Source organism: Anolis carolinensis, unplaced genomic scaffold (genome assembly GCF_035594765.1).
Source record: "Anolis carolinensis isolate JA03-04 unplaced genomic scaffold, rAnoCar3.1.pri scaffold_7, whole genome shotgun sequence".
Lineage (NCBI taxonomy): Eukaryota > Metazoa > Chordata > Lepidosauria > Squamata > Dactyloidae > Anolis > Anolis carolinensis.
In genome coordinates this window covers 19,823,224-19,842,590 of record NW_026943818.1, presented here as the reverse complement: position 1 = coordinate 19,842,590, position 19,367 = coordinate 19,823,224, and the positions used below count along the sequence as shown (strand labels likewise).

The 19,367-nt window shown below is 36.1% G+C and overlaps 1 protein-coding gene across 1 annotated transcript in view; it reads right to left on the bottom strand.

Moving 5' to 3' along the window:
• Positions 1 to 17: 17 nt before the first annotated feature.
• Positions 18 to 19,367, bottom strand: part of ddx52 (DExD-box helicase 52) — a 20,619-nt gene continuing 1,269 nt past the window's right edge. Inside the window, exons 2-16 of the mRNA XM_062960663.1 lie at positions 14,651 to 14,865; positions 13,194 to 13,428; positions 12,126 to 12,262; positions 11,850 to 12,035; positions 10,647 to 10,790; positions 10,433 to 10,544; positions 10,253 to 10,325; positions 7,710 to 7,913; positions 6,592 to 6,682; positions 4,688 to 4,810; positions 1,765 to 1,915; positions 1,587 to 1,662; positions 1,404 to 1,475; positions 368 to 460; positions 18 to 143 (exon numbers count right to left, since the gene is read on the bottom strand). Coding sequence (XP_062816733.1) covers positions 44 to 143; positions 368 to 460; positions 1,404 to 1,475; positions 1,587 to 1,662; positions 1,765 to 1,915; positions 4,688 to 4,810; positions 6,592 to 6,682; positions 7,710 to 7,913; positions 10,253 to 10,325; positions 10,433 to 10,544; positions 10,647 to 10,790; positions 11,850 to 12,035; positions 12,126 to 12,262; positions 13,194 to 13,428; positions 14,651 to 14,737 — 1,884 coding nt within the window. The 5' untranslated portion in view covers positions 14,738 to 14,865 and the 3' untranslated portion in view covers positions 18 to 43. The remainder of the gene's footprint in view (positions 144 to 367; positions 461 to 1,403; positions 1,476 to 1,586; positions 1,663 to 1,764; positions 1,916 to 4,687; positions 4,811 to 6,591; positions 6,683 to 7,709; positions 7,914 to 10,252; positions 10,326 to 10,432; positions 10,545 to 10,646; positions 10,791 to 11,849; positions 12,036 to 12,125; positions 12,263 to 13,193; positions 13,429 to 14,650; positions 14,866 to 19,367) is intronic.

Below are 19,367 nucleotides of genomic sequence, written 5' to 3'. Positions count from 1 at the left end.
CAACACAACCAGCTGGATTCACAAATAAAACAAGAATCTTTCTTTATTCTGACAGGCTGATTTTGGGGGGAAGAGTCCCGGCCTGAGATGTATTGTTTTTGGCCTTCTTTGGAGTCTTCTTTAAGCCTTTCTGGGTGGCTAGCCTTTTCAAAAACAAAAGGGAAACGTGTTCCAGGTTAGAAAAAGTTAACAGAGTTGTCCTATTTTGACAGAAAGGGAAGGAGAAAGAGGCACAAGGGGAGCCTTGAATGTGTCAAAAGACCAGCCTCCCTCTCCCTCAAAAAAACCCAAATCTTCATAAATAATACCACATTGCATGGCATAAGTTGCATCCCCATTTGGGTCTAATTGTGCTTATTTCTCTTACTGTTTTCTCTTGGCTTTCCTCCGCAAGGCCTCTGGGGAAGTGAGAATATGTTCCCTTTCCAGCGGTTTCTTAATCAGCCTCTTCTTTTGCTTGCTGACGAAACAACATGAAAGTGTGAGAGACGAGAACTGTGACATAAAAGCATTTATTTATTTTTAATGCGTATAGTTATTCATTTTTGTTTCAGCAACAGAAGTATTATACCAGGGGGTCCCCAAACTAAGGCCCGGGGGTCGGATGCGGCCCTCCAAGGTCATTTACCTGGCCCCTGCCCTCAGTTTTATAATATAATATTTTTTTATCATTTTAAATAATATAATATATTGTATATACATATAATATTGATAATATTATAATGTTATACAATATAATACTAATAGTAATACCATATAATAATATTAATTATATGTTATATATTACATATAATATTACAGTATAGTGGTATAGTTCAATATAAGTAATATATAATGCTAATATTGTGCTATGCTAATAATATAATATATTGTAAGTACATACAGCTGCTCTGGAGTGAGAAGGTGAGAAGGGCAGGATATAAATGTAATAAATAATGTAGTAAATGAATAAATAAATAATTTTAGACTTAGGCTCGCCCAAAGTCTGAAATGACTTGAAGTCACACAACAACAACAATCCTAATTAACTTGACTATCTCATTGGCCAGAAGGAGGCCCACACTTCCCATTGAAATCCTGATAGGTTTATGTTGTTTACAATTGTTTTCATTTTTAAATATTGTATTGTTCTTTCATTGTTGTTGTTGTTTTGCAGTACAAATAAGATATGTGCAGTGTGCATAGGAATTTGTTTGGGTTTTTTTTTTTCAAATGATAATTCGGCCCCTCCACAGTCTGAAAGATTGTGGATCGGCCCTCTGCTTTAAAAGTTTGAGGACCCCTGTATTATACAATTGATATAACGACATACATACATATCTATACTGTCCTTCACTTATCTCTCTGCCCTCCCACTTCTTCTCCCTTTCCTGTTCTGTAGCTTTAATAAACCAGCGGCTCACCTTTGCAACTTGCGGAAATGCTGGATATAGTCCGGCACAGGGCAGCCAGCCCTCTGAATGACGCTGGCGATGCTGCAAAGGGAGGAAAGCGAGGGATTTAGAAGATCAACTGGCTGGAAAAGAGATCCCAACTGGACATTAGGAAGAGCTCTCTGCCTCAGAGGACACTGGGAAGAAATGTACCTGCGCAGTAAGGGCTTGTCGTCTTCCGTGAAGAACGTGATGGCTTTCCCGGCGTGTCCCGCTCTCCCCGTTCGACCTAAGACACGGATGGCAGACACACAGGGCATCAACACTCTCCCTTTAAGAGGCGAGTAGGAGCAGGTTAAGGGGTGGAAAGATGGGCAAAGCCACAACGCACCGATCCGATGGATGTACTCCACTGCGCTGCTCGGGAAGTCGTAGTTGATGACCACGTTGACCCCTTTGAAGTCCATCCCTCTGGCCAGCAAAGCGGTGCAGATGAGGACCCAGATCTTCCCGGCTCGGAAACCGTGGACCACGCTGTCCCTCTAGGAAGAGAAAGAGAGCCAGCCCCCTTCATCACCAAAGTGCTACTACTACTACAACAACAAAAACAATAATAATAATAATAACGATCTGCCAACTGCAAAAGGCCACCCTGCTGGGATCTGCGCGCATCATTCGAAAATACATCACACAGTCCTAGACATTTGGGAAGTGTTCAACTTGTGATTTTGTGATATGAAATCCAGCATATCTATCTTGTTTGCTGTGTCATAATAAAATAATAATAATAATAATAATAATACAGTAATAATAATAACAAATAATAAATAATAAAGGCCACCCTACTGGGATCTGCGCGCATCATCCGAAAATACATCACACAGCCCTAGACACTTGGAAAGTGTTCAACTTGTGATTTTGGGATATGAAATCCAGCATATCTATCTTGTTTGCTGTGTCATAATAAAATAATAATAATAATAATAATAATACAGTAATAATAACAACAAATAATAATAAAGGCCACCCTACTGGGATCTGCACGCATCATCCGAAAATACATCACACAGCCCTAGACACTTGGAAAGTGTTCAACTTGTGATTTTGGGATATGAAATCCAGCAAATCTATCTTGTTTGCTGTGTCATACAATAATAATAATAATAATAATAATAATAATAATAATAATAATAATACAGTAATAATATCATCCAAAAATACATCACACAGTCCTAGACACTTGGGAAGTGTTCAACTTGTGATTTTGGGATATGAAATCCAGCAAATCTATCTTGTTTGCTGTGTCATACAATAATAATAATAATAATAATAATAATAATAATAATAATAATAATAATAATACAGTAATAATATCATCCGAAAATACATCACACAGCCCTAGACACTTGGAAAGTGTTCAACTTGTGATTTTGGGATATGAAATCCAGCAAATCTATCTTGTTTGCTGTGTCATACAATAATAATAATAATAATAATAATAATAATAATAATAATAATAATAATAATAATAATAATAATAATACAGTAATAATATCATCCAAAAATACATCACACAGTCCTAGACACTTGGGAAGTGTTCAACTTGTGATTTTGTGATATGAAATCCAGCAAATCTATCTTGTTTGCTGTGTCATACAATAAAATAATAACAACTTCATTCTTATACCCCACCTCCATCTCCCTGAAGGGACTCAGGGACTTACATGGGGTCAAGCCCAAATAAAAACAATAACAATATAAAACACAGCAAATGGAGAGAAAAAAAGCACAATTATAAAATTAAACATTAACATATACAGTAGAGTCTCACTTATCCAAGCTAAACGGGCCGGCAGAAGCTTGGATAAGCGAATATCTTGGATAACAAGGAGGGATTAAATATCAAACATCAAATTAGGTTATGATTTGACAAATTAAGCACCAAAACATGTTTTACAACAAATTTGACAGAAAAAGCAGTTCAATACACAGTATTGTTATGTTGTAATTACTGTATTTACAAATTTAGCACCAAAATATCACGATATGTTGTAAACATTGACTACAAAAATGGCTTGGATAATCCAGAAACTTGGATAAGCAAGGCTTGGATAAGTGAGACCCTACTGTAACAACAAAATAGCAAACGTAATAAAACATGATCTAAACGCAAAAAGATTCTTATGTCATCACAAGAGGAGTTTGCGGTTGCGACAAACGGAAAGGAAGGAAGGAAGGGGAGGGAAACAACAAAAGGGTCTGATGGCTTTTTATCACCACTAAAAACCTCATGTGAAAATAATTTTTTTAAAGTTAGTATTACAATTCCTATTATGAACTTTTTTTACTTTCATGTCGGTTATCAAGTATTTCCAATGGCTTGGGTTGCACAGGTATCTGGTTTTAGCTGCAAGCTTTCCCCCCATACAATAATTACTATCTATCTATCTAAATGTGTGTGTGTGTATACACACACACACACACACACACACACACACACACACAGAGTGTTCCCTCACATGTTCCAGGGCCACCTGTGATAAGTGAAAATCCACAAAGTAGGGACACTAGATTTATTCTATGTGTGGAGGAGAGCAAACAACAGACCACTTACTACAATGCAGTCTGTACTTTATTTTAGCAGTTACAATAAAGTACAGACTGCATTGTAGTAAGTGGTCTGTGGTTTGCTCTCCTCCACACATAGAAGAGCCGGCATTGTCCATAGACACCTCCAAGGTCATGTGGCCACTGGCATGACTGCATGGAGCGCTGTTACCTTCCCGCCAGAGCGGTACCTATTGATCTACTCACATTGGCATGTTTTCAAACTGCTAGGTTGGCAGGAGCTGGAGCTAACAGCGACCGCTCACGCCGCTCCTGGGATTTGAACCTGGGACCTTTCGGTCTGTAACTTCAGCAGCTCAGTGCTTTAACCCACTTCGCCACCGGGGCTCCTTATTGTATTTATTACATATGTATATTACAGGTAAATATATAACTACATTATATATTATTATATTACTTATATTACTGTATTATTTAAATTTATTCTTATTATATAAATACATAAAGAAAAGTCAAAATATATATGTATGTCTTCGCCTGATGTCTTTTCCAAGACGGCTCCCACTAAATTTGGAACACAAACCCATCTTGACTAATGTTAACTACTGGTGCAGTTTGGGGAGCAATGACAGAGGATGATGGGAGTCGTAGTTCACCCACATCCTGATGCATTTTCTGATGGGACCATTAATGAAAACAATCCAAGGCTTTGATTCATAAACAGCGCTGCAAAGGGCCTACGCTACCTGCTGCTGGGTCCTGTCTGCGTGGATGACGTCCGCGTTGATGCCTTCGTAAATGAGCTCTCGGAAGAGCTCTTTGGCCCGTTCGATGGACTGTACGAACACCAGGACAGGAGGTGCAAAGCCCTGCAACAAGAGAAAACCCCTACTTATACAGTCGATTTGTGCTCCCCGTCCTCTTTCCAGTTGGGATTCTTTTTAGCAGCATTAACACTGGGCTGATGATGGGGATTCTAGTAATGGGCTTTTTGGCATCTATATATATAAAAGGGTAATGAAATTTCGGCCTAGGACAAAACAACAAAATTACACATCCCAGAAACACTAAACTTGGCAGCACAATCCCTCATCCATGCCTCTACGTTCATACAACAAAAAGAAAAGAAAAATAAAAGTCCTAATTAGAGGGAGAGGAATCATTGTTTTTATCCAATTGCTGCCAGTTAGAAGGTTAAGCTCTGCCCACTTGGTCTCTTAGCAACCCACTCTGCCCAGGGGCCAGGCAGAGTTAGGCCTCACTTAGGCCTCTTCCACATTGCCTATAAAATACAGATTATCTGATTTTAACTGGATTATATGGCAGTGTAGACTCAAGGCCCTTCCACACAGCTATATAACCCATTTATAATGGACTTAATGTAAGGTAAAACTTTTACCCTTTACCTTAACTACCACCAATACTTTATTTCCCATACCACCATACTTCGCTACAGCAACGCGTGGCTGGGCACAGCTAGTATATATAAACAAGGCAAGAAGGCTTGAGCTGGGAACAGAATGAAACCCAAATATATTTTAGTGTCAAAAGGTATCTCAAGCACCTGTCCAGCCCCTTCGTTTCTCATCCACTTCTTTAAATATCAAAGCCCATGAGACATACCATACATACTCGAGTATAAGCCGGGTTTTTCAGCCCTTTTTTAGGACTGAAAAAGCCCCGCTCGGCTCATACTTGGGTGAGGGTCCTGGTTGGCTTATATTCGGGTCAGCTTATACTTGCGTATATATGGAACATTTATTATTTTTCTCTATTATTATTGGTATAATTACATTTATTATTTTATTCTATTTATTATTGTCACACTTATTATTTTACGCTACGTATTATTGTTGTTACCATTACATTTATTTTACTCTATTCTTTATTATAATTAATATATTTATTATTTCACTCTGATATTATTACAGTAGAGTCTCACTTATACAAGCTAAACGGGCCGGCAGAACCTTGGATAAGCAAATATCTTGGATAATAAGGAGGGATTAAGGAAAAGCCTATTAAACATCTAATTAGGTTATGATTTTACAAATTAAGCACCCAAACATCATGTAGACAACAAATTCGACAGAAAAAGTAGTTCAATACACAGTAATGCTATGTTGTAATTACTATATTTACGAATTCAGCACCAAAATATCATGATATATTGAAAACATTGACTACAAAAATGCGTTGGATAATCCAGAACCTTGGACAAGTGAGTCTTGGATAAGTGAGACTCTACTGTATTATTATATTATTTATTTTACTCAATTTATTATTACATTAGTTATTTTACTGTGTTTATTATTATTATTACATTGATTATTTTACTCTATTATTATTAAAAGACTACATAAGCCCATTTACACTGAAGATGAGAATAATGATTTAATCAGAGTTGAACAGTCTTGTCTTAAATTAGTTTTAAGTAAATATTCAAAAACATTTAACTTAATGATGCCTCAATTAATGTAATTATATTGGCATCTATTTTTATTTCTGAAATTTACCACTCTCAGCTTATACTTGAGTCAATGTTTTCCCAGTTTTTTGCGGTAAAATTAGGTGCCTCGGCTTATATTTGGGTTGGTTTATACTCGAGTATATACAGTAATCCCCCAAAAAGCCACTAGAAAACCCTTACCTTTTTCACAAAGTCTCTCATGGCTAAGAGCTTCCCTGTCTCTGATCCGACAAACAAGAGCTCTTGGTCCACTGTCTCAGCCGCAGCATTTCTGAAATCAGTAAGAATAAGAATAATAAATAACTTTGCAGGGTTATTGGGAGGGGAAAATAACAACAATAACAACAACAACACAAAATAAGAGAGATCTGGGTTGTTGGGAGAATAAAATAATATAAAAGAATAATAACTTAAAATACTGTAATAAAAACAAAATATAACAATATTATAAAATAAAAATGCAGTAGAGTCTCACTTATCCAACACTCGCTTATCCAACTTTCTGGATTAGCCAATGCATTTTTGTAGTCAATGTTTTCAATACATCGTGATATTTTGGTGCTAAATTCGTAAATACAGTAATTACTACACAGCATTACTGCGTATTGAACTACTTTTTCTGTCAAATTTGTTGTTAAGCATGATGTTCTGGTGCTTAATTTGTAAAGTCATAACCTAATATGATGTGTAATAGGCTTTTCCTTAATCCCTCCTTATTATCCAACATATTCGCTTATCCAAGCTTCTGCCGGCCCGTTTATGTTGGATAAGTAAGACTCTACTGTATATAAAAAAACAAATTATAATAGAATAAGAGAGGTTCAAATCCTGGCTGAAACCTTTGGCAATAAGGCTGAATGCAACCTGGCCTTTCTGGGAGGGTAAAATAATAATAATAATAATAATATGAAATAGTAGTAATAATATAAAGTAATAATATGGAATAACTAACAAAATTAATATCAAATAATATAACAACATGAATAATATAAACTAATAATAATATGAAATATTAATAATATAAAACCATAATATAAACTACTACTAATACTAATAATAATATAAATTAATAAAGGTTAGTCTGGGAGACACAACAGGCTAATACTAATTACAGATGTGTGTGTGTATGTATGTATGTATGTATGTATGTGTATATATATATATATATATATATATATATATATATATATATATATATATATGCAAGCTTTGGATGGCAAAGGGAAGGATGAACACCCTTGGAGTGAGCTGAAGAACAGACAGAACAACCGGTTTGACTCCACCAGGAGAGAACTCACCTTGCGCCAATGGAGACGGAGACAACACTGTCCAGGTTGAGGCGGCACCACTGCTCCACGTCATGTGCAAAGGTGGCGCTGAACAGGGCCCTTTTGGCCAAAGGGGAGCTGCAGGCCGAGAAAAGGGTGGCCAGTTGGTCCCGGAACCCCGTCTTGCCCTCTTCAAACAACTTGTCCGACTCGTCTACCACCAGCCATTCAACCCTAGAAAGGAACACAGTATTGTTGTTGTTATTATTGTTGTTTATTATGTCTTTGCTGGTGTCCTTCGTATTTGCTGTCCCCGATAGTCTTTTGGCCACATGATTCCTTTCTGAACCTCAGTTCTGAAAGTGTTAATCCCACATTATTTTTATTATTAACTTTATTTCTACCCATCTCTTTATTTCTGGCTCGTTTTAAGTTTCAATTTGGTTTGCCCCTACAATAGAATCTCACTTATCCAAGCCTCGCTTATCCAAGCTTCTGGATTATCCAAGCCATTTTTGTAGTCAATCTTTTCAATATATCAAGATATTTTGGTGCTATATTCGTAAATACAGTAATTACAACATAACATTACTGCGTATTGAACTACTTTTTCTGTCAAATTTGTTGTATAACATGATGTTTTGGCGCTTAATTTGTAAAATCATAACCTAATTTGATGTTTCATAGGCTTTTCCTTAATTATCCAAGATATTCGCTTATCCAAGCTTCTGCCAGCCCGTTTAGCTTGGATAAGTGAGACTCTACTGTATTTGTTACTGGTTTAAGGCAGAAGCAGCTTCCTTAGAATTCGGCAAAAAAGAGAAATACAGATACTCTCCTAGACCTTTCTGGGACTCATTTTGGCCTATTATTATTATTATTATTATTACAGTAGAGTCTCACTTATCCAACATAAACGGGCCGGCAGAACGTTGGATAAGCGAATATGTTGGATAATAAGGAGAGATTAAGGAGAAGCCTTTAAAACACCAAATTAGGTTATGATTTTACAAATTAAGCACCAAAACATCATGTTATACAACAGATTTGACAGAAAAAGTAGTTCAATATGCAGTAATGCTACATAGTAATTACTGTATTTACGAAATTAGCACCAAAATATCACGATGTATTGAAAACATTGACTACAAAAATACGTTGGATAATCCAGAACGTTGGATAAGCGAGTGTTGGATAAGTGAGACTCTACTGTAATACTTTATTTTTATATCCTGTTCCCATCTCCCCCATGGGGACTCGGAGCGGCTCAAATGGGGAACAAGCCCAATGTCACATATAATAAACAGTCATGCAATAAAACCAATATAAACAATAAAACCATATAACAGCATAAAACAGGATAAAACAGCATATCAGAACAATGAGTCTGAGCATAGTGCAATATGTATAGAGGCAAAAATTATACAGGCTCAACGTAAGGCTCAGGATAAAATATAGGGCGATCAGGAATACAGTAATCTCATTTTAAAATAAAATAAATTATTATTATTACTATTACTATTATTATTATATGGTAACAATATTTGATAACATTACTACATGTTAGATTATTATATTTTATATTTATTATACATTATTATTGTTATCTTTAATTTGGACCATTATTGTACACAACAACACAGCACACATGCATATTAGGTCCAAGTGTTTGGGATTTGTCTCTTGCTATTATAATATTTAAATATTACAGTAGAGTCTCACTTATCCAAGCTAAACGGGCCGGCAGAAGCTTGGATGAGCGAATATCTTGGATTATAAGGACTGATCAAGGAAAAGCCTATTAAACATCAAATTAGGTTATGATTTTACAAATTAAGCACCAAAACATCATGTTATACAACAAATTTGACAGAAAAAGTAGTTCAATACGCAGTAATGTTATGTTGTAATTACTGTATTTACACATTTATCACCAAAATATCACAATACTGTATATTGAAAACATTGACTACAAAAATGCATTGGATAATCCAGAACCTTGGATAAGCGAGTCTTGGATAAGTGAGACTCTACTGTAATAGTATATTTTATTTATATGTTATAATAATTTATTACAACAATAGCAATAATAATGTGTCTCGGGGAGGGAGACCATAAAATAAGAAGAATATAAAATTATTATCATCGTTATGATTATCTTTATTTATACCACATCTTTTTTTCTCCCCATGGGGACGCACAACCACACAATTAAAAATCAAACAAATAATATAAGAAAACAGCCACAATTACATAGTACTGTGTGGATTTAGGTTTAAATACAGTTAAAATATAATATAATAAATAAATACATTTAAAATGGATAATAATTTTATTTCTTACTTGCCTCTCTTTGTGACGGATAAAAACAATTACATCATAATACTTTTTAAAAATAATTTTTTTTACCTCCCTCTCCTTGTGGTGGATAATAATTCTATAATAACAATAATAACAGAAGAAGAAGTAGAGGAAAACAAAACATGACTTCCACTTATATATTTATATTTATTATTATACATTTATATTTCCACTTGTTCACAGGACTGCCCTATGAGGTGGTGGCTTCTTACCTGCTCAAATCTATGGCCGGAGGGTCCTGCTTTAACAGATAAATGAGTCGGTTTGGGGTCGTCACCAGGACATCTGAGGGAGGAAACAGACACAGAGGATAATTACTACTATTATTATTACATAACAGAGCCAAGGAGGACCATCAGCGGCTCAACTGGATCTCAATTTCATAAATATACCAAATTTCTGGGAGGATTTCGGTCCGAATTTCTTCGCCGCCTCTGCAGCTTTGTGGATCATGTGGATCCGGAAGCCGGTGCCTTCAGATAACTTTAGCAGCTCTCTGTTGGTCTGAAAGGGAGAGGAGAGACATCACCGTCAAGACTCATCTGAGGGAAATAATATTTTTGGGCCTCTCAATGCCTGTTTCTGAGCCTCCGATGGTCCTAATACCTGGCTAGCGAGTTCTCTCGTGGGAGCAAGAATGAGAGCCCGGAAGCCCTTATTCATGGGTTGTTTCAGGTGCGTCAATATTGGGAGGCTAAAGGCCAGTGTCTTCCCAGAGCCGGTGGGAGCACAAGCCAAAAGCTCACGACGCTGGAAGAAAAAAACAATAAAATATAATAATTATTATAATATTATATACATTTATAAATGTATTAAAAATATATAATTATAACAATACTAATACAATAGTCATTTAGTCATAATAAAAATATAATACTAACATAATATGAATATATAATATATGCTAACCCCTCTATTGGGAAAACAGCTTACCCTAATGCTATGCTACTATATAATATATAAAATAATAGTAAAAATATATACTATAATACTGATATACTATATATACTGCTAATAATATATAATAATATACTACTAATAATATATAATTATATTATATAATAAAAATATGATTACAACATAATACTAACAAGATATGTGTTACATATCTTATGTTACACTAATCATATAATATAACATTATGATATGTCATGTAATATATAGTTCGATATATGATTATAATAGAATTATAAAATACTAATAATATATAACTATAATAACATAACATAATGCTAATATAACAATATAATATAATATATAATAATTACAATGTGATTATAACGTTATATCATTACAATAATATACTAGTATAATATAATACTAATATAAGAATATAATATATACTAATATATAATAATGATATATGAATAATATATACCACAATGAAATGATACTAATAATCCTAATATGATTGTGTGTATATATATACTAATATATAATAATAAAATACGAATAATAACAATAATAATAATAGGTTAGGTACAATGGGGTTAAAACAGAATGATAAATCACAATACTATGAAGAGCTTTCATAACACTCCATAAACAAAGGAAACACTACATCAAATTAAACCCAATGGTATGAAATAAGGCAGATGATTGAGAGTTCAGTGCCTGTGATATAAAGGCTTATAAATCACATCAGAGTGAAATACAGGCAGTCCCTGAGTTACAGACATCCGACTTACAAATGACTACTAGTTAAGAACGGGGCTGAGATAACAGGAAGTGAGAGAAATCTCCTCCTAAGAAGGGAAATTCACTCCTGGAAGAGTCATTATCAGAGGGAAAGGACTGAAGGGGACCTACATGGAGCATGGCGGGGATGGCTTGCATCTGGACTGGGGTCGGGGCCTGGAACCCAGCTGCCTCCACATTCCGCATGATCCTCGGGGAGATCTTGTACTCCTCTCGCAGCTGCTCAAAGGTGGCCACGGGATCTGGGAGATCTGTCCCTTGAACATAGATCTTATGCTTGTTCCTGAAACGGTTGATCTGGAAGAGAGACATGTGTGGTTTCAGAACAGAAGCCGCACGATGCTTTCCAACCGTTCCGACAGTCCCCCAGAAGAAAAGAGAGCCCACCTTTTCCTGCCTGGCTTGTCTCAGCTTCTCGGCCGAGAGTTGCTTTTCCTCATTCTTTTTTGGAGCATCGAGCTTTGCCTCCAGGGAAGATGTCCACAGGATCCCATTGTCTTCAGCAGCAGGTGAGAGAGCCATTTCTGAGAAACGCAACCATCATTTAAGGCATTAACAGCAAGCACCCAAACCCTGGATCCCTTGCAAATAAACACACCGTTAATGAAGTATTTTCAGGATTAGTACATCGAGCAAAACCTGGACAGACTCCTCTTAAACTATGGTCTCATTACTGCATTGCATTACTTTATCCATTCAATTCTTAAATACTGTATGCATTTCAAACTCATGTCACTGGATTTTAATCTTTGTTCTGCGTATTTTATTATATGTATCGTATAGAAATACATTTCAATATATGTATTGAATATAATTTTATAATGATTTTAACTGTGTTAATAAATAAAATATTATTATCAGGTATCAGTAGCATATTATTATTATCCACAAGAGGCAGGTAAGAAATTAAAATATTGTTATTATAATTATTCATAACTCTCTTTTCAAATCTGGGACTCAAGGCTAGCTGAAGATCATATTATTAGTAGTATTTCTTATGTATGTTATTATCATAATTATTATCATAACATTTTTATTATCTGCCGCAAGGAGAGGAAGACATGAAATAAAATTATATTATTATTATTCTATCCATAGTTCATTTTCTTCCCAAATCTGGGATAGCTGGAAATTGTGACAGCAACATATCTTCAGCATAGTATTGTTATTTATACACAGCCTGCTCTAAAAAAGCAGACTCTATGCAATATATTATACTGTATTGTATATGGTATATTTATTGTATATATTGCAGCTAAGACAATATATAATTTAAAACCTAGACAACATACCAACATTAAAATAAAATTAAACAGTGAATATATCACAAAAACTCTAAAACAGATGAGAAACTCGGTATGAGGTGCTAGCCAAACTGTGTGTCTAAGGAGCAATATTCCCAGGAATCTGAATAGGGTGTTCTCTTTTGAAGGGGAACCTCTTTGCTGAAGTCACCTGGGGCCTTTTTCTTCCTCTTCCTCCCTTCAGGGCTTTGTCCTTCTGCTTTTCTCTTCGGTTTTGCCTTCTTTCCGTCTGTGGATTTGAGGGCTTCACCTTCAGAATACGGTTCAGATGCATGGCTTTTTCCATCGTCATCGCCTTGAGCCTTCTTTGGCTTTTTGGCAGCAAAAAAATCGAGCCCCTCCTCAATCTCAGAGGCTGCGGGTTTCCTCTCCTTAGTCCTGATCACCTAAAACGAAACAGTTTTGTATTATTATTATTATTATTATATCATGTTATTATTACATATTATATTACCATAAGCTACTACCAGTGAGGCAATGAATTCTATGATGAAGTAACTATGGGGAGCCCTCTCAGCCTGGTCATAGCAAATTTCTACATGGAACACTTTGAAAAACAAGCCCTGGAAAAAGCATATGGTTTAGATTTGTGGATGACACCTTCACCATTTGGAGCCATGGAGAAGAAGAACTAAACAAGTTCCTGGACCACCTCAACAGCATCCACCCAAACATCCAATTCATCAAGGAAAAGGAAAAGGAAGGAAAACTGCTATTTCTACATGTTCTAGTCAAGAATGTCCTAGTCAAGAATCGAGAATTGGATCACACAGTTTACTGAAAACCTATCCACAAGGATAGATAGATAAAGGTAAAGGTTTCCCCTGATGTCGTGACTGACTCTGGGGGTTATTCCATTGATATATAAACCCCACTTGCCTAGTTTCCAACAGACCATACAACCGCCATAGATGTGGGCAAAACGTCAGGAGAGAATGATTCTGGAACAAGGCCAGGCAGCCTGGAAAACTTACAGCAACCCTATTACTATATTTATTATTATTACAGTAGAGTCTCACTTATTCAAGCTTTACTTATCCAAGGTTCTGTATTATCCAAGACAGTCTGCCTTTCAGTAGTCATTTTTGTAGTAAATGTTGCAATGTTTTGGTGCTAAATTCATAAATACAGTAATTACTACATAACATTACTGTGTATTGAACTGTGTATTGGTGCTTAATTTGTAAAATCATAACGTAATATTATGTTTAATAGGCTTTTTTCTTAATCCCTCCTAAGTTTTTCGCTTATCCAAGGTTCTGCTGGCCCGTTTATCTTGGATAAGTGAGACTTTACTGTATTATTATTATTATATATTATTAATATTGTGATAGACTTGTATCCATTATTACTATTATGGTATTATTATAATATAGTACTATTACTATATTATATTGCTTTCATTATTAGATTGCCTTGCAACACGAGGCGATAGAAGGGAACGAAAAGGAGCAAAAGGGAACACAATAAAGGCATTTTAAAAAGAAAGGCTTATCTAAAACAAAGGAGGGGGGGGGGGAAGAGGCCTGAAAAGGAGATGGAAGCTGACAGAAACCACACAAAAGACCCAGAATAAGGACAAAGGCCTCGAGGCCTACTAGGCCTCACCCGGAACCGCTCCGCATCCCTCCGAAAGCGCTTCAGGTCGAACGTGGCTCCGGCCCTCAGTTTACGAAAGAGTTCGTCGGCCTCCATGAAGCGAAACGCGTGGGCCTTGAAGAGAAGGGAAGTGCTCTCGTCGCCTAGCAACCGAAGGCGCAGGAAACGGAAGTAGGCAGCTGCTTCCGGTGGGGAAAGATGGCCGCCCTACAATGGAACCTCCCCTTTAAGACGTAGAGGACACAACACTCATGTGTGCAGTACACACTTCCGAGATCATTTTGACAGTTTTTTTTTAAAAAAAGATATAGAGCTAAAGAACAAACGTGCAAAGGCTACACTTGCGGTTCAATCGTGACAGACTTAGTCAAACTTTCAAGTCATTACATATATATTATAATTATTTATTTATTTAATACATTTATATCCCGCCCTTCTCACCCCGAAGGGGACTCAGAGTGGCTTACAAATTAAATTTATATACAATATTATATTATTAGCATAGCACAATACTGGCAATAAATTAGTATATTGTACAATATCAATATATATTGTACAATATCAATAATATACATTATTAATTTATTAAATATTAAAGAATATTATTAATATTATATGCATATACAGTAGAGTCTCACTTATCCAACATAAACGGGCCGGCAGAACGTTGGATAAGCGAATATGTTGGATAATAAGGAGAGATTAAGGAAAAGCCTATTAAACATCAAATTAGGTTATGATTTTACAAATTAAGCACCAAAACATCATGTTATATAACAAATTTTGCAGAAAAAAATAGTTCAATATGCAGTAATGCTATGTAGTAATTACTGTATTTACGAATTTAGCACCAAAATATCACGATGTATTGAAAACATTTGACTACAAAAATGGGTTGGATAATCCAGAATGTTGGATAAGCGAGTGTTGGATAAATGAGACTCTACTGTACAATATAATATTATATATTATTGTACATTATATTATATATATGTACATATGTATATATGTTATACATCATATAATTATATGATGTTATATATATATATATATATATATATATATATAATATTATATTATATTTTAATGTATTATGTACACTTATCCATTTTCACATAAGAAATGACCTAAATAATATAAAACTCTGACATTATAACATAATATAATAATATATAATTATATATATATAAAAACTATATATATATATACTAGCTGTGCCCGGCCATGCATTGCTGTGGCAAAGTGGTGGTGGTATTGGTTAAAAATTGTTGGGTAATTTTTATTTGACGTTATTTGTATTTTTTAAATTAATTTTATTGTAAGTTATCTTTTTATTTATTATATTTTATTATTTTCTTGTATTATTTTAGTCATATTCTGTTATTATAGTATTTTATTGTATTAATTTTTTAGTGTTTTTAATTATTTTTATTGGGTTGCTAGGAGACCAAGTTGGAGGAGCTTAGCCTTCTAACTGGTAGCAATTGGATAAAAGCAATTATTCCTCTCTCTCTAAGTAGGACTTTGTTTTTCTTTTCTTTTTGTTGTATCAACCTAGAGGCGTGGATGATGGGTTGTGTTGTCAAATTTCGAGGTTGGGGGGCCTGTAGTTTTGTTGTTTTGTGGGTCGCCGTGATGCCATCACTCTTATATATATATATATATAGATAGATAGATAGATAGATATATAAATGGGCCCCTGGTGGCACAGTGTGTTAAAGTACTGAGCTGCTGAACTTGCGGACCAAAAGGTTCCAGGTTCAAATCCCGGGAGCTGAATGAGCGCCCGCTGTTAGCCCCAGCTTCTGCCAACCTAGCAGTTCCAAAACATGCCAATGTTGAGTAGATGAATAGGTACCGCTCCAGCGGGAAGGTAAAGGCGCTCCATGCAGTCATGCCAATGGCCACATGACCTGGAGATGTCTATGGACAACACCGGCTCTTCGGTTTAGAAATGGAGATGAACACCAACCCCCAGAGTCGGTCACAACTGGACTTAATGGCAAGGGAAAACCTCATGCCAGGTGAACCCCAAGAAAATCCCTCAGTCCTTAAAGTTTGCTCTGGATGCATCATGGGTGGAGTTCAGAGTGCTCCCCAGCCTCATACACACATACATATTTTCACTTTTTGATGTATATAGATGTATAATAACTAATAATACTAACCAATAATAATAATAATAGTAAAATAACTATTATACTGTGGAGGTTTTTCACAGAACGAGAGGCAAAATTTGCATTTAAAGAAAGAGCGGGCACTTCAAGTGCTATCAAACAGCAATGATCAAAAGGCAGCTTGACTTCCTTGGGCTGAGAGGTGATTCAGTTATTGAGTTATTGACCGACTTCTCTCCTCTGTTTTTTATCTCGGAGATCAAAGGCAGAAGGGTGGAAAAAGGCAATTAAAATGAATGGTTTTTTATCACCTGCAAAGTGGAGGCGGGTGGACTTCAACCTTCCGGGCTTTGATCCCTTTGGAGACATTAATCTCATTGGAACCAGAAGTGGGTCTTCTGTCGTAATAATAATAATATGGTATTGTTTGCTGTGTCATACAAAATAATATGGTAATAACTAAAATGATAATTTGCTTTAAATCGTAATTATTTTTTTAAAGAATTTATTTCAATAATAATATTATGACAATAATTTGAATGATAGTTTGTTTAAAACAATAACTTGTTTTAATAATAAGTAATAATAAATATATATATCAACATGGGGCCCCTGGTGGTGAAGTGTGTTAAAGCGCTGAGCTGCTGAACTCGCAGACCAAAAGGTCCCAGGTTCAAATCCCGGGAGCGGAATGAGCGCCCACTGCCAACCTAGCAGTTCGAAAACATGTAAATGTGAGTAGATCAATAGGTACCGCTCCGGCGGGAAGGTAATGGCGCTCCATGCAGTCATGCCAGTGGCCACATGACCTTGGAGGTGTCTACGGACAACGCCGGCTCTTCGGCTTAGAAATGGAGATGAACACCAACCCCCAGAGTCGGTCACGACTGGACTTAACGTCAGGGGAAAACCTTTACCTTTACCTATATATATTAATATGATAATAATTCAAATAAGTTGTTTTAAGTAATAATTGTTGTTTTTAATATAGTGATAATCATTTATGATGATAATAATAAAAATATGCATTACTTATGATACAAATTAAAATTGTAATTTATATCCGATAATAAATAATACCTAAATAAAACCAGGACAGTAAATAAAGAACAACACTCAGAAAACAGAGGAATTCCAGACAGCAAACAACCCAACAAATAATTCCCCCAGGCAGAAGGCAGCCAGGTTTTGAAGCTGCAAGGCTATTCAATGCTAACGGCCAATGGCAACATTCACACTTGCCTGCGACATACAAGTGTTCTTTCTCCCACCCTGGACATTATTCCACAGGTATATAAACCCCACTTTCCTAGTTTCCGACAGACCTCACAACCTCTGAGGATGCCTGCCATAGATGTGGGCAAAACGTCAGGAGAGAATGCTTCGGATATATGGCCATACAGCCTGAAAAACTCACAACAACCCAGTGATTCCGGCCATGAAAGCTTCCGACAAGACATTGAAAGTATTCATTCATTCAAAGTGGTGTCAAACTGGATTAATTCTGCAGTGTAGACAGGCTCCAAAGGGATCGGTTTGTCTCTTGGGAGGCCTAGCAAAACCTGTCCTCCCAAAGCTGCTTTTGGCTGCCTGATGATGGCGTGACCCTCCTCCGATTGCGCGATCACGCCATTTCGCAATGGTGCATTTGCCACAGGGCAGCTCCATAGGTATCTATCTCTCCCGCCTTCATTTTAATATTCCCGAGGTGAGGCTGGGAGGTTGGGAAACGCTTGGCGGATGCGTCACCCTCATTTCGCAATTATTATAATTATCTATCATTAATCATAATGTATTTCCCTGCATTTTCACAAAGGCGGATGGGTGCACAACAGCCCGGAAAATGCACACCAAGCCATAAAACTGTATAATGAAGTCGTAATGAATTAGAAGAGCCGTTAAAGCTTGCTAATTGAGTCTCAGTGTCTCCAATGGAGTTTAAAAGAAACATAACATTAACAGAGTGGAAACATTCGATTTCTAGTGATTTTCCATAACTCTTGTGTCTTCTTCAAAACATTAAAGTGGGATATAATAATTATTATCTATCTATCTATCTATCTATCTATCTATCTATCTATCTATTTATCTATCTATATGAAAGGGTAATAAAATTTCAGCCTAGGACAAAACAACAAAACTACACATCCCAGAAACACTAAACTTGGCAGCACAACCCCTCATCCATGCCTCTACGTTCATACAACAAAAAGAAAAGAAAAATAAAGTCCTAATTAGAGGGAGAGGAATAATTGTTTTTATCCCATTGCTGCCAGTTAGAAGGCTACGCTCCGCCCACTTGGTCTCCTAGCAACCCACTCAGCCCAGGGGACAGGCAGAGTTAGACCTCACAGGCCTCTTCCACACTGCCTATCTATATATATAAAAGGGTAATGAAATTTGGGCCTAGAAGTAAACAACAAAACTAAACGTCCCAGAAACATGAAACTTGACAACAGAACCCAGCGGCCTTGCCGCTAGGTTCCTACCATGAAACCGAACATCTCCAACTGAATCGGGACCTAAAAAAGCCCCAAAACCAGGAAAAATGAACAGCGCATGCGCCAAACACGAACTGGCACGTTTATAAATTTAACTATAATATAAAA